This window comes from Chrysochloris asiatica, unplaced genomic scaffold (assembly GCF_000296735.1).
Source record: "Chrysochloris asiatica unplaced genomic scaffold, ChrAsi1.0 scaffold00014, whole genome shotgun sequence".
NCBI lineage: Eukaryota > Metazoa > Chordata > Mammalia > Afrosoricida > Chrysochloridae > Chrysochloris > Chrysochloris asiatica.
Genome location: NW_006408532.1, coordinates 10115625 through 10131370, shown reverse-complemented (window position 1 = coordinate 10131370; position 15746 = coordinate 10115625). Strand labels below are relative to the sequence as shown.

Here is a 15746-nt window from a genome sequence, read left to right as displayed (position 1 = left end):
CAGCAGTTCGAAACTACCAGCTGTTCCATGGGAGAAAGATGAGGCTTTCTGCTCCCGTAAAGATTTATAGCCTCAGAAACCCTGTATAGGGTCGCTATGAGTCGGAACCGACTGCACGGCACATAACAACAACAACAATACACATGGAGCTCTGGTAGCATAGTGGTTGAGTTAGGCTGCTAACCTAAAGGTCACCAGTTTGAAACTACCAGCCGTTCCTCCACAGAAAGATGAGGCTTTCTGCTCCCGTAAAGATTTACAGCCTCAGAAATCCTATTCAGAGTCGCTATGAGTTGGAACCGACTCCACGGCACACCACCACCACCACCACCACTATATATATTATGGAGTCCGTTGGAGGATAAGTACTCTACCATATGATCAGTTTGAACCATACAGGGTTGCTATGAGTTGGAATAGACTTGACGGCCTTTAACAACAGCACCAACATATCATGGAGTCCTGGTGTGGACTGCAAGGTCAGTGGTTCAAACTCACCAGCCACTCCTTGGAAACCCTACATAGGGTTGCTATGAGTTGGAACTGACTTGATGGCACTTAACAACAACATATATATCACATATGAGGGGACTTCAAAAAGTTCATGGAAAAATTCCATTATCTTTTAATTCCATTTTCCATGAGCTTTTTGAAGCCTCCTCATATATATGCATATATTTATTTTCTGATCTTTTGTCAACTTTAATTCCTGTTTGTTAGGTTATTAATCTTATAACACCAGATCCCTCCCTGGAGATATTCTTCAGCCACTTTTACTCGGATTCTGAATTTCTGTATAAATGTCTCTTCCGAACTGTTCTGCTTTCCATTGACTTGGTCTGCGCAATAAGCTGAGGCTCAGGCACCCTCATCTGTCCCAGTTGAAAGCCCTCTTAACAAACGGATATAAACATTCTGGGTCTTCCTCCTAAGTGAATGTGTGAGTCTGTGTGGAGAGGAATCGGGGGATGGGCTGAGAGTGTCCTCCATCTCATCAGTATTAGGAAGCTGGAAGGAGTGTGTAAAGGTGTGTGTGTGTGCAGGGGCATGAAGAGCTATGAAGTGGGGTTCACATGCACCTGTGGCCAGTTCTTAGATGTCTGCTAGTGAAAACCCCTAATTCCTCAAAGTGCTGGCCTGGTCAGATGACCATAGGAGCCACCCCTGCCCTGGGCCTCAGCCACTTTCAATCTCACCTTCACAATGTCTCACAAGCCACCCCACCTCACTTCACCCCCATGCCTTTTCCTTACCTCGACTTCCTGGTCCCCTACCCATCCACCAGTAAAACTTGGCACCAGGAGCCAACTTCCTGGCCACCCAAGGGCCTTGGTAAAGGCCTTTCCATCATTATCCATGAAAAATTCCCTTTGGCCTGGTTAATCCTAGTTCCAAAAGCTGCTTAGGCCCCTGGAGGCCTTAGAAAGCGCTTGGAACTTGAGTTACAGGGAGCAAATGGACTATAGATGAAGGAAAGTCATTCTCTGGCCCTACCTGGGGAGGCTGCTCCAGAGCACCTCAAAAATTCAACCAAGCTCACTTCATGGGGCACTGTCCTTCCCACGGGGGAGAAGAGGCATAAGGTCCAGAAAGGTATGGTGGGAACAGACCCTCCCAACCCCATCTCAGCACCCACAGTCAGCTTGCCACAGGGAATTCAGAGAAGCTTCCCCTCTTCCTGAGCAAGACATGGAGCCAAATGTCCTATTTCCTGCCCAAGCACACTGCCCAGGGAGGGTCCAGGTAGGGGACAACAGCAGCATTACCTGTGACAGCCTCTCCACACATACCTCGAGCTTCTCTGCCTCTGTTCAAGAACTTCCCTGCTGGGAACACCCCCTTCTCCATTCCACCTCCCCTCTGCCCACCTGAACCTTCCCAGGCTGAGGCCTGTCTGAGCCCTCATCTCTACTGGAAGACCCCCTATCCTGTGGGAAGTGGTAGTTATCTGTCTGCCCCTCGGTCTTTTTCTCTCTAAGGAAGCTCACTTAGCACAGATGTGAGTGCTAACACTCTTCTGAACACACTGTAAGAGCTTCTCAGTAGGCCTGCCACCAAGTGAGAGCCAGTTTCCCTGTCTGTAAACTGCAGATAATGGCAGAGTTTCCCCCTTGCAGAGTCACATGAGGATTAAATGCGATAATGTACATATATACAACGTCTAGGAGAGATCTGACACAGCTGTGACTGGAATCATTATCCACAAGTCGTAGGTGCCCCATGCTGCAGAATGAGATGAGGGACAATGCACAGTTCAAATGCCTCAGATGCAATGCTCTCTCTCCTATCCAAATGCATTCCCTGAGCTGCCATCTCCCATCTTGCTCTTTGTTCCTCTGTGACCTCAGCAGGAACCCAGAGCACCCTCAGCAGATATCCAGGGACCTCACTGTGGAGGTGCTCATGATACTCAGAATGGCATAAAGTTGACCGGGCTAGCAATAAGGCCCTTGAACCCCACTATCCACCACAGTCAATACATACACACACACCCCACAGACCCTACGGGATAGCATCAAGTGCTCACCTCAATGGCCTTGTAGAAGATGCTGGTGCCGATTTGGACCACCTCCAGGTTCTGTTCCTGTTCATTACGTGCGCACTTAATGTAGGTCATCCAGCTTCGGTGGTCCTCCTGGCTGGCATCAATGAAGTAGCGCACTGTGCCATCTTCATTGAACACCTGTGTGCAGTTGGAATGAACACACCAAGTAAGGCAGGGCATGTGCCGCTTGTGGTCCAGACCAGTCCCCGTGCCAAGCACATCCTTGCACTCTTTCTCTCCATCCTTGAAATGGTCCCAGGAAATGAATACAGCTGCTATCATCTCCATTTTCCAGATGAGGAAAGGGAGACTCGGAGAGAATGACTTGTCTGAATCCATCCAGTTAAAAGTGACCAACAATGAGTTGATCCCAGAGCCCCATGTGTTTCTGCTGGCACATCCTCCCCATGCCTAGAAAAGGGCCTCCATGGAAGTACTGATCAGACTAAGTGACGTCCAGTTAGCTCTGCTAGGAATGCAAAGATGCTGTCTGGAACAGTGGGAGTAACCGGTTGGGACCTCAGAGGGGACCTGAGAACCTGGAGAGGAAGGCTGGCTCCTTGTGGCACCCTTACCTTAGCCAAGCCTCAGCCCTTTTGTGGAAGCTGCCAAGGGCATTCAGAAGCAAAATCAGACCCCAACTTCCTTGCCCAGCAACAATCACTGGCCCAGACCTCCCAGCAAAGAGAAAGTAAGGTTAGGAGAGGCTTCTGGGCTGTCGCCCGGTCCTGTTCTCCTGCTCCACTGTCCAGCTGCAGAGTTTGTTATTTTGGACTCCTCTGAGGTATACCTAAGAAGCCCTGCTGGTGTAGTGGTTTAAGCACTGGGCTGATAACTACCAAGGTTGGTGGTTCAAGCCCACCAGTTGTTCCTTGGGAGAAAAATGAAGCTGTCTACTCCCGTAAAGATTTAATCTCAGAAACCCTAAGAAGTACTTCTACTCTGTCTTTGTTGTTGTTTTTGCTGTTAAGTACTATTGAGTCAGTTCCCACTCATAGTGACCCTGTATAGGGTTTCCCAGGAGTGACTGATGAGTTTGAATCACCAATCTTATGCTTCAAACCGACCTTGTGGTCCAGTGCTTATTCTACAGTGTCACACCAGGATTCCTAAAGGGTCAGAATTGACTCATTGGTAGGTGGTGGATTTGGGGAGGTCTACAGGTGGAGGCTGTGATGGAAAAGCAGAGGAGGGTAGGGGGCTAAGAGGAATAGGAGGTGGGTGGATAGACTAAGGAGTAAACCAGCCTGGCCTGGGGGTGGGGGGTTCCCAAGAAGAAGGCTGCAGGACTGGGTTTGTTCTAAGCGGGCCCTCCCTGGTATTCACACACTAAGAGGGGATAGTCAGAAAGCCGGGGATAGAAGCAGCCTCTCTGAACTTTGGTTACGTTTTTGTATAATGAGGGTAATGACAGTTCTGTTCAGTGGGCTGTTAAAATCATAGATAGCAGGATGATGCAGGTGGGACTCATGACAGTAGGCAATGACCGTTTTGAACATTATTTTTCCGTCTGGGTTGACAAGCTGATTCCCAGGAAGTGCCAGCTTTGGCCATTCTCCATCCTCAGCCCAGGGCTGGCTTTGAGAGGCATCCCTATGATGCTCCCCAGAGCCAGGGTGCTGGAGGGTCATTCTCACCCACTTTAGCCCCATGGTTTCCTATTTCACATTGGGACCCTGTACAAGTTACTTGTCTCTCTGGATCTCAGTGCCGTGGTTTGTAAACTGGGGCCAAGAATAGTAGTGCTTGAAGGCTTGCCTGAAGGAAGAGGGTCAGATTGTTCCGAATGTGACTTTTGTCTTGGCATAGACTTGGGGACAGGGGGCACATTATTATTCCAAAGTGTACGGTTTGGGGAGGAGCATCCTAGCTCAGAGAGCTCCAGGCAACTGAAGGCACGGGATCCCGCTTCCCGCGGCGGCTTCGGGCTGGTAGCGTCTGCTGCTCCCAGGGACTGCTAAGCGGCGGCAGTCCTGAGCCTGGGTCCCACCCGCGGGCTCGGGCTCGCAGTCCCGACGTCCCGCACCCTTCTGCCATCAGCCTGCGTACCTCCCACATGAGGTTGTTGTTCTTGCAGATGTCCACGTGCTCCGGGGCGATGACGCGGCCGGTGAAAGGGCCCATCTCAGTACCTGCCTTGATCCACGTCTTGGAGAAGATGCCGAGGCCCTCGCCCGGGATGGAACTCTGCGCAATGATCACCTCGGCCGGCAGCACCAGGCTGGACAGCTTTTGAACCTCTGCGGTCGTGGAAGCAGAAGACTTGGTCAGAGACTGATGCTGGGAAGAAGCAGCCCTCCTCCAAGCGACCAGTGTCCCAAACCTGCCTGTCCAAGCCAACCTCAATTGAGCCCCAACTCCGGAGAAGTCACTTCGCTGTGTGCATGTGTTGTGCGTGTGTGGGGCGGGGGGCGGGAGAGAGAGTGTGGAAACTCAGGAATCACGATCTCTTTCATTTGCATCTGTGGACCCTCCCTCCCTGCCCTCCAAATCTAGGGGTACGTTGGAACTCGTTTCTAGATTTGTTTGCTTGCTTCTCCACGAATTCTCAAAGCTCACACACACTAAAAAAGTTTAAGAGCTGCTGCGACGGCTGAACGTGTTTTATAGATGAAGAAAAAGGAGGAGGTGATGGGCAAGCTGGGCGCTTCTCTCGCAGCTTGGCGCCCATGAGCGTCCTGATACCCAGCACTGACGGAGTACCTGAGATGTGGTCAGGGGTTCGGGTTCATTTTGGGATTTGGGGAGGCCCCGCACCCGGGGCGGGTTAGCAGCGCTTGGGACAGAACTCGCGGCTGGGGAGTTGCGGAAGCGCAAAAGAAACGGAGGCGCAAAAAGAAAAAAGTGGTCTCGGGCTGCCTGCGTTCGCTGCAGCTGTGTGATTCGGACGCGCCAAGATCCCTCTCTGCTCCCAGGCTGCTAACGGAGCTAGGTTTTCTGGGCCTTCGGGTGTGGACTGGGCTCATAAGTTTGGTTTCGGCTCCCCAGGCCTTTCCCGCAGTGCGGGGACTAGAGTCTAGAGGCCTCCCCACGAGTAAGCCTGGTGCCAGATAGGGCGGTGCCCGGACCCGGGTGGGCCCCGTAGTCGCCTCTTTAGGTGGAGAAGAGTTTGGGAGGCCCACCACCGCCGGGAACCCCCGTCCAGCATCAGCAGCCAGGGTGGGAGCAGTGAGGCGCACAGGGGCCGCCTCCATGTCTTACAAGGTTCCCCTCTAAGCTACCTGGGAAAATACCCGGCGAGCGGGCCGGCTGAAAGGGGGGGTTAAACGGTGTCCATTGCGGCGCGGCCGGCAATTTGTCACGCTGTTAAAGTGATCGTATTCATTCGGCTCCATTCGAAAGAAATTGCTAATTCTAAATTCATTAGCCCTGGAAGAATGCTGTAGCAGTAAATTGTAGCTCAATGCGGAGGGGACTTGTTTAAAAGGGGCCGAGGAATTCCCCTTACAAAAAGGGGGGATTAGCTGGTTGACATAACGTGAATGGAAGTGGAATTAGTCTTCACGGTAAATTAAGAGAGGAACAGAAATCGTAAAGGGGGAAGAGAGGGCGACGCGCAGAGATGCCAGCGCTAGGGAAAGATATTGTTTGCGGGTTGATGAATGAGGAATAAGAACTTGAGACATCTTAAAGAAAAGAAACTTTTCTCGCTCTCTCTTTCTCTCCCTCGCTCTCTCTGCGGCTTTTTCTCCGGGAACGCCCGCCCTCCGCCCCCTCCGCAGCCCCTGCTGCCTTTTAAAGTTCTTGGTTTAAGTGGGAACTTTCTCGGGTCAAGCCCAAGTTAACTAAATGAATTTAAAATCCCTTCTTTTTGAGTCAACTGCTATTACACGCCTAGTAAGGCTTTAAATGCCGGGAACCCGCCGGTTCAAAAGGGGGAGGGGAGGACAGGAGGGTGCTGGAGCGGAGGAGCCGGGCGGTCTGGACGCCTGCGACCCTCCTTCCAGTCTCGCGTATTGAGGGCCACAACGGGCGCGACCTGACTTGACTGCTCATGTTCTGGTTCTGTCCACGCGGAAACTGAGGCGCACGGATCGTTAAGAGCGCACAGGTTGGGGCCAGAATCCATGAGGCTCGGTGTTCCCAGTGTATCCGGTGCAGTGACCGAGGCGGGATTCGGGGTCTGGGTGGAGGGGACGGGTGGGCACCAACGGCGTGACTCACCGCCCGAAAAGGACTGCGCCAGGACCTCGGCGGTGAAGGCTGTCTTGGGGCTGGCGTGGTGACTCTTGTCCTCGAAGAGCTGCTCACCCAGCACGTTGCGCCAGCGGCCGTACAGGAAGCTGTGCAGGATGTCGGAGGTGATGACCTCGGCCAGCGCCAGCCCGGGCGCCTTCAGCCCAGTCTTGAGCACCAGGGCCTCAGCCGGGAGCACGGAGCCCATCATGGGCGGCCCGGGGCTCGCGGGCGCCTGGGTATGGACAGCCGGGCGGGCGCGCCGACGCGGGGATGTGGCTGGCTAGAGGGAACAGAGGCGTGTAAAGGAGAGGGCTGTGAGAGAGAAGGAAGAAGAACAGTGGGAGGACGATGAGGAGGACGACGCAGGAGGGAGCAAGAGGCGAAGGGCTGTCTGGGAGAAAAGCAAACGAAGGGAGAGAGGACAGAGGCTGAGAGAGATGGAGAAATCAGCAGAGATGGCAGAGGCGGTGCGAAGAGCTGAAGAGACAAGGGTGGAGGCGGAGGCGGGTGCGAGGGTTCAGGGTGAGTGGGAGGCGGGTAGCTGGCTGCAGAGAAACGGCTGTGAGGGGCTCTTGGACGCGCGCTCGCCTCTCGCACAACCAGTCCGGACGGTTTTCCCCTTGGCAAAATCTCAGCGCCTTTATAGGAGCCGCAGTGACCCTCCTAATTGGTTATTAATGACCCCCTGACGTCGGAGGACAGACTTGTTGTACCCGGCCCGGCTCGAGGAGTCTTCGCCGCGAGAGCGCGAGGGGCGGGGGCGTGCGGGCAGCTCAGCACCTTCTCCTCCCCTCCCTGCCCCTCCCCAGCCCTTCCTCCCCACTCCTCCTCCTCTCCCCGTGGGAAGCGCGGAGCAGGGAGGGAGGCTCAGCCCATCGCGAGGAGAGGAGAGGACCAAGCTAAGGAGGGGGCGCGGCAGGACTCGCTTGGGGTTTCAGGGCCTGGACTGGACAGGATGGTACGCTGGGCTTTGGGCCTGGCGAGCCGGGCGCTTACCCTGGTACTCGCCGGCTGGCCATGCACTTAGGTCCCCACACCGTTTTCACCTTTCTCGGCTTTGCCCGGTCCAGCCCTGCCAAGCCGGCCCACTCTCCCTTCCTGGCCGGGCTCTGCCCTCCTGCGCTCTAGATCGCGGAAGTCGCCCTGGAGTCCGCGGCCGCTCACTGGGGCTGCGCTGACCTTATGCGCAGAGGGTGATGTGGAAGCCAGCTCATCGCTTCAAATGGGTCGCACCGATCGCCCGGCTAGCTGCGCGTATCCCAGCGCGAATCCCATACCGAATGAGCTGGCTGCCAGACTGAGGCCGCAGCCGCCGTCGGGGCTGGGGCCAAGCCCGGATCGGCTTCGGGAATGGCAGTCTCTGGGCCCTAGGGGACTAGGTGGCGGGTCAGAAGAACTGACTGGAACTTGCACAGGTCGCCAGTTACTCGGAAAGGTTTTCCTGCGGGATACACATTTGGGGAATTGGGAGCGGTACTTGGGCCCTGCCCGTTCTGGATGAGACGCAGCCCAGTTCCCTGAGCGAACATCTCGAAATCTTCAGACAGTTCCAGGCCGAGTCGACATACTGCCTTGCTGGCAGCTGGGGCCTCGGGGCTTCTGGCTCAGTCGCCACCTAGGGAAAACCGCTCTGGTTCCCGCAAGATTTCCTTCTTGACTCCCAGTTCTCTTTCTTTTCCTTCCTACCTTCCTTTCATTTCCTTTCAATTTCCTCTCCCCTCGGTTCACCTCACTCCATCAGTAGAATTTCTGCGCTGGGGTTATCGGGCACAGTTGTCAGAACGCCTGCTGGCGCGGACCCTCTCCAACGATGTTTCGCCTGGAGCCAAGGCAGGAAGGCTGTCGCTTCCTGCGGGCTTTGCTGCCTCTTGGGGTTAGCTTCAAGCCTCCATACCTGACAAAGGTATGCGTGATGGGTGCACCTCTCGCACCTGTCGGATCCGTCGGCCCCTCCCCCACGTGAAGCTGTAGTCCTAGACGGTTTACAGGTTAGGTTTCAGCTGTGCGGCCAGGGTTCCTCAGGCCTTTCCTGCATTTCGGGACTGGAACCACCCCACGAACGAACCCCTTGACCTAATGTCTTTTGGCAAAGAAGCCCTTCCACCACGGTGTCTGGTCTTTGCTAAATCAGCCTCACACCTGGCGGCCACTGACCTGCGGCCCGGCCCTGCGTGTCTGGTTCCCGACCGGGGTTTCTGGGAACCTGTGGCTAGCGACTGGGAGCAGAAGACAGAAGGCGGAGAGCCGCCAGCACTCAGACCCGGAATTGGGTCGGCCCTAGGATGATGTCTGGGGATGGCTGCACCCCGCAAAAGGCGCGACCGACGGACCAGCACCAGCAGAGGGCAGCGCTGTGGAGGATCGAGCGCGGCCCGAGAGGTAGGAACTCAGACCTCGGCTCTGTTTCAGACGTCCTAGGCTTGTCGCTGGCTAGCGCGTGAACTGAGGGTTCGAGCCAGAGGGGGCGTACGCAATCGGATGACTCTAGGTTTAGGAAGTCTCATCCGAACTTGGGCCAACTTGGCTTCTCCAAAAACTCGCTGGAGAGAAGAACGGCCAAGGGCAGAGGAGACTACAGGCCTGCGTACCTCTCATCTCTCAAGTTCTGCAGCCAACCTTGGCGCCTCAAGAAGACGGAAGGGGCATTAGGACTGCTGTGCATCCATGGGACTCCCTTCTCTCTGGGACTCAGTTTACTTGTATGTACACTGGTTTGGATCGAACTTTGCGAAGTGAAATTTATTTCTTCTCGCTTCATGTTTCTTTCGGTCTTTCTTTACTCCCCAAATCCCAAGGATTTTGCCAATTTTGGGGGTCGCTCCCTAGTGAGAAAAAGTTCTAAGGTCTGTGCGTCCCTATGTCCTGGGGCGCAGTATTTAGGTCATGGAACCCAAATCACGAACAGGTGATGCAAGTCGAAGGTTCTGGGGAGCGGGGTGGAAGCGGAGCCCAGAGCTGCGTCCCAGCTCGTGCACCCGCGGGTCCTGGGCATCTTCACTACTCGATCGAAGTTTATGTTTCTGGCCCAGCCTCAAACCTACCGGGACAAACACCCCAGGGGAAAATGTCCACTGGAATTGAGGAGCAAGGTCTCAGCGTGTCTACCTGTCCTCATTGAGATGGCGATGGGAAAAATCGCAGGTTCGGGGTCTCCACGAGTTTTGCGGGAGGTCAAGGCATGGAGACTGCCCACCAAAGCCCCCTCCCTTCGGTCCTGCTCGGCTAGATCGGAGCTCGCAGGCGCGGTCCCCCCAGGCGCCCGCGGACTGCAGCTCCGCGAGCTCTTTAATATTCATGGGCGTTAATAGAGAGGCCCCCAGTATATCGGTCCATTGTGGGCGGCTCGTAGGGCTTGAATAGGCCCCGGCCCCCTTTCTTTGGCGCGGCTTCCCGAGGGGCCAGGCCAGGAGTGAATGGCCCCGCTTCCCGCCCCGCGCCTCCTCCCCCTTGCGGGGAGAACATCTTTATCCCCGTCGCCGCCGCTGCTGCCACCGGGGCCCCCATTCACGCGGCCCCAGCTCCGGGCGGAACAAATCAATTGGCTGCGGCTCTTCGGAGGTCATTCCTCGCGACCGGGGCTCCCCCTTTCCAGAACCCACGGGTGTGGAAAGAGAGAGACGGTGGCAGTTCCACGGATGTTGGAAGGGAGGCGACAAGACTGGGAAGGTTGGAAGGGGTGGCAGCGGCCAGGGCCGGTTGGCCGTAGAGGGACTCAGGTCCTCGCAGTAGTTCCGGGGCCGGCGGATTTCTACTTGTTGCCCGGTGCTGGGCGGAGCCGAGATGAGGGACATGGCAATGGCTCTAGCCGGGCTGTCGGTCCTGCCTCCTCTCGAGGTACTGGCGCACTACCCTGATGGTTCTGCAGCTGCAGCCGAGGGACCCAGGGTGCGGGAGGTAGCCCAAGTCTTGCTAGGCCCGGCGGCCGGGTCCACGGGTCATTTTCGTTGTTGCGCGTACTCCCGGGCTCAGCTCCGGGACATCGAGGGGACTTTCGGAGGGGGGGGGGCATGCCCCGTTCTCACTCGGCGAGTCGGACAGGCGGGGCGGAGACGCATGGATCCCCTCCCTGCTCGCCCCGCCCGCCTTCGGAGGCGCAGAAAGAAGCCCATTGTCCGCCGAGAAATACATTTTTGGGGGCCGAGTGAAAGCCCGTCTTTCTTTTGAACTTTAGAAGAAAGTCTTCTGCCCTCGCCCCTGGGAGGGAGAGATTTGTCCTCCCTTTCCTGGCCCCAGCGCGCCTCCTCCTCCCGAAACATCTGCGGGGTGGGGGAAATCCACCCTGGAGGGCAGATCGCGCTCGCGCTAAGCCCCGCGAACTCATTAAAAAGATATTAGCGGCCGGGGCAGGTTCCGCGCAGGTATCGATCGGGCAGAATGCGCCCCAGGAAGAATAGGCGAAGTATGTGGCCGAGTCTAGGCTGGCGCGCCTCGCCGCTACGCAGGGGTCCTGGGTTTCTGTGCCCCAGACCGACGGTGGGAGTGGGCCCCCAGCGGAGCAGGCCCCGCACACTCTCCTGAAGTCCGTGTGTCCCGCAGCGCCCCGCACCTCCCTCCACCTGCGCTCGGCCATGCCCTCCCCGGTTGGCCCCCGCCGGTCCTCGCCCTAGCTCGGATCCTCGCTTCTCCCAGGGTTTTCCGCCGCACTCCTCAGCTAGCCCGCCACTGCCGCCGTCTAGCTTCCCGCACCCCACCTCTCTCCGGGTCCCCCTCTGTTGCTCTTCCTTCCTCTGCCCGCTCTCTTCTTTTGCCTGCGCTCCCTCCTCCTTCCCAGCGCCCTCCTCCCACTTTTCTCCTGCTCTCCGAGAGACTCTGCTTTCTTGTCCTTGTCCCTGCGGTGGCCCAGGGATATTTCTTGCACGCGTGTTGCCCATATAGTTCCCCCTCCCTCCCAGTTCTTGTAGGTCGGTTTGGGACTCCAGAGCTCCCCAGCCGGCACGTACAAAGGCGCCATGGGCTGACGAGGTGGGCGGGGGTGCGGACGGTTGCAAGGCTCCGCGGGGCAAGGCTTCAATAGACTTGATTCTGAAACTGGTCTGAGTGGGGTGGTGGGCGCAGTAACAGCGGCCTTGGCACGGTGAATAAGGCCAGTTCCCCCACCCCCATCTAATTAGTCTCAAAGGCCTGGGGAGAGACACAAAGGCGCGCCCCGGGGCGTCTACATTGAGCCCTTCGAAGAGCCGGCGCTCTTCGAAGGAAACTTCTAGGATACTGGGAGAGAGGGAGACAGGTGACCCCTTCCTTGTACCTCCCAGACAACCCAAGGCCTATGCCCAACTTTCCAGGCCAGCAAACCCCAGCCCAGCAGCCCAGGAGGAATGGAGAGGAGGGACGTGATGGACGGCTTGGACTCTAGGAGAGACTGGAGGTAGAACGGACAGAGCCCGACGGAGATGCAGGGAGATTGAGGCCAAGAGGCCAAGATGGAAAGATACAGATGAAAATCAAACTCAGATAGGTGAGACACAAAGACACCCCGAGAAGGAGGCAGCTGAGGCAGAGAGAGATGGGGATACCAAGCCTAGGGAGACTTTTGAGAGTTGAAGAAATGACTAAATAAGAAGGAAGGATGAGTGTCTCAGAGAGAGACTGGGGGCGGAATGGTGGGTGGGGGGGTAGCAAGGAGGAGGGATAGACAGAAAAGACTGGGTGGTGCAGGTATGGAGACTGAGCTCCCTCCCTGGCCCTTCCTTCCCTTTTCTCCCAGCCTACCTCTCTCTGGCTTTCTACTCCCGTAAAGATTTACACCCTTGAAACCCTGCACAGGGTCGCTATGGGTCGGAACCGACTCGATGGCACTTAACAACAACAACAACAACCTCTCTCTAGTTTTTCACCCTCAGTAGAGTCTAGGCAGCCAGAGGGAGCCCTCCCCCACCTACTGAGACCCCTCAGCTTCCACTCTCATACTCCACTCACAGTTCCCTTCTTTGACCAGAGCCCTTCAGACTCCACACTGCAGCCTAGGCAGCCTTGCCATGACCTTTGCCCTGCCAGGCTTGGGGGCCTCCCAGCTCCCAGGCCTCACACATGTTCATCTTGGCACCTGGGATGCCCTTCCAGCAGTTGAGCAGAAAGAGGGTTGGGCCCCAACTCTCTATCTCTCTCTCTCTTTTAATGTTTTATTGTGAATTATGTTTGATAGTTTACATGGGAGAAAATTAGTTTTACATTCATCCTATCGTATATAGTTTCATTGCCATGGTTACAGTCCCCTCCATGCATCATCAACCAACCAAAGGGTATACACTACAAGCCTGCTCACCGCCCCACCCCCTCCATTGTCAGCACACAGAGCCTTCTCCCTCTCTGTGTCTAAAGTCCCCAACTGCTCCATCTCTCCACGTCATCGTCTCTGCCTCCATCTCAGGCATCACTGCTTCTCTGGGTAGGTTCCTGCTCTCCACTCTTCTCCCTTGATGGTCCCAGGGACCTCTGCTCCTAGGCTGAAGAGTTAATCACACCCCTCCTTGCTACAAAACGTCTACCTTTACATTTCCAACCCTCACAAGCAGTCCTGGTAACAATTATTCACTACTGTACCACAAGAGACCCATGTGCATTTCATTTCATCAGCCCACCTACTCAGTGGAGAGTCTACCTTCCTCCACGCCCTCTGGATCTAGGTTCCCTCTTGAAAGTTTGTAAGCCAGTCACTTCTTGCCTTCATAGTCCCCCCATTTTGGGTAGCCAATGTCCAAGTTGCCCATCCCTGTCTACTCTCTGTATGGAGGCAGTGGGCCCCAACTCTCTTTCTCCCTCCACAACACCTGCCACCATCCAGACTCCTGCTCCACTGGGAATCCCAGGTGTTTCTAGTGGTTCATTTGTTCAACAAGTGTTTATTAAGTGCCAACTGTGTGTTGGGCTCTGTATAGTAGTGACCAATGCAGACCCAATTCTTGCCCTCTGAGAGCTGTCTGCCCAGGGGAGAAGACAAGACGGGTTGCTTGGTGGTACCAGTGGTAGTGGCAACCTCTCCTAAGTCAGCTCCAGGGCCTCTCTGGACAGCCCTGTCAGAGAGTGCTCTTATCTTGTCTATAAAGCAGACATATTATCCATGCCTGCTTAATAAAGCTTGTGTGCTGGTGAACAAGTTCCCACTTAGCAACAGAGTAAATGCTAAAGATATGCTCTGGCTGCCATTCCTATCATTACCTCCTCTCCCAGGAAAAGCCACAGTATCACGGCTCACAGTTCTGTTTCCAAGCTCCAGAAAGATCACTGTCTTCAAGCCCATCAGGAGATGGCATGGGTCCTGGGAGACTAGCCAGTAAGTAGGCAAGGTGCGCACTCCCCGTCTCTGAGCTTTAGTTTCCTTACTTGAAAAATGGAGATGACAACAGAATCTATGCTGGGAGGGTTGTGGTAGAGATAGAAGACAATCCACGAAAAACTTGTGGAAGTACATTGCAAAAATGTACACTGAACAATTTGTATAGAAATAGTCAGATGAGAACCTAATTTGCTCTGCTAAATGTTCACCAAACACACAATAAAGTATTACTTAAAAAACAAAAAGCTACAAGATTTGGCTATATAGCGTTGTTGATGGTACTGGAATATCTAAAAGGTGAGAGGGTATGGAACACAGACCAAAGGGAGGCATGGAGCATGCACTAGGCGTGCCCCTTCACTTGACTCAGAGGAACAGAGAGTGTGTACTGCTGCAAGGATGAGTCCTAGAAAAAAAAAAAAACAATAGAACAAAACAAAAAAAACCCCAAAAGCTCATGGGACATATAATATATATGTTGTATGGAAACTATTAACAACTTCATTAAATTAAAAAAATAGCTTAAGGGAAAATCTATTGGAGTTTCTTCAAAAAATTAAATATATAATTACTGTATGACCTAGCAATTTCATTGCAGGGCTGGGGTTAATGCGCTGGACTGCAAGGTCAGTTTGAACTACAACATCATCAGCTGCTCCTCAGAAACCCTATACAGGGTCATTATGAGTAGGAACCAACTTGACAGCACTTAAGAGCATCAAGAACAATCCTAAAATAATAGAAAACAGGGACTCATACCAATACTTAGACAAGAATGTTTATAGCAGCATTACTTATAGCAGTTAAAGGGTAGAAACAACCCACATGACCACCAAGAGATGAATGGATGTGGCATATCTCTACAATGGGATGTCACTCAACCATCAAAGGGAATGAGAAACTACTGATACATATACCATGAATGAACTTCTAAAGCATGTGAAGAAGTAAGAAAAGTTCACATATGATTCCATTGACATGAAATAGCCACAACAGGTAAGTCTATAAAGACAGAATGGAAATAGGTGGTTGTCATATCTGCGCTATGCAGAATGACATAACCTAGTTTGCTGGATGTGAAAAGGCCTTGAAATAACTAATGATGACGACCAAAGACAATAATAGCCTTCAGTATGGATTGCATCTCAATGTGAAGAAAATGAAAATCCTTACAACTGGACCAATGAATAACATCATGGTAAGTGAAGAAAAGATTGAAGTTGTCTAAGACTTTGTTTTGCTTGGATCCACAATCAAGTCTCATTAGGTAAATTCTACTGCAAAAGATCTCTTTAATGTATTAAAAAGCAAAGGTGTCGGTTTGAGGACTAAGATGCGTCTGGCCCAAACCTTGGTATTTTCAATTGCCTCATAGTCATGTGAAAGTTGGGTAGTGAATAAAGAAGACTTTAGAAGAATCAATGAATTTGAATTATGGTTTGGTCAAGAACATTGAAAGTACCATGGATTGCCAGAAGAACAAACAAATGTGTTTTGGAAGAATGTTCCTTAGAATTGAGGATGGCAAGACTTCTGTCTCTTCTGTTTTGGACATGTAAGGAGGGGACCAGTCCCTAGAGAAGGAAGACCCCTAATGAAATGGACTGACAGTGGCAGCCACAATGGGCTCAAACATAACAGCAGGGTGGAGGATGGTGGAGGACAGGCAGTGTTTTCTTCTCTTATACATACGGTCTCTATGATCAGAACCCAGGCATCTAACAACAACAACAACCACAACAACAGTAA

The 15746-nt window shown here is 53.8% G+C and overlaps 1 protein-coding gene across 1 annotated transcript in view; it reads right to left on the bottom strand.

Moving 5' to 3' along the window:
* PRDM12 (PR domain containing 12) overlaps positions 1-6932 on the bottom strand; it is a 16872-nt gene extending 9940 nt beyond the window's left edge. The window contains exons 1-3 of the mRNA XM_006834877.1: positions 6710-6932; positions 4595-4785; positions 2528-2683 (exon numbers count right to left, since the gene is read on the bottom strand). Coding sequence (XP_006834940.1) covers positions 2528-2683; positions 4595-4785; positions 6710-6932 — 570 coding nt within the window. The remainder of the gene's footprint in view (positions 1-2527; positions 2684-4594; positions 4786-6709) is intronic.
* Between the last annotated feature and the right edge of the window lie 8814 nt (positions 6933-15746).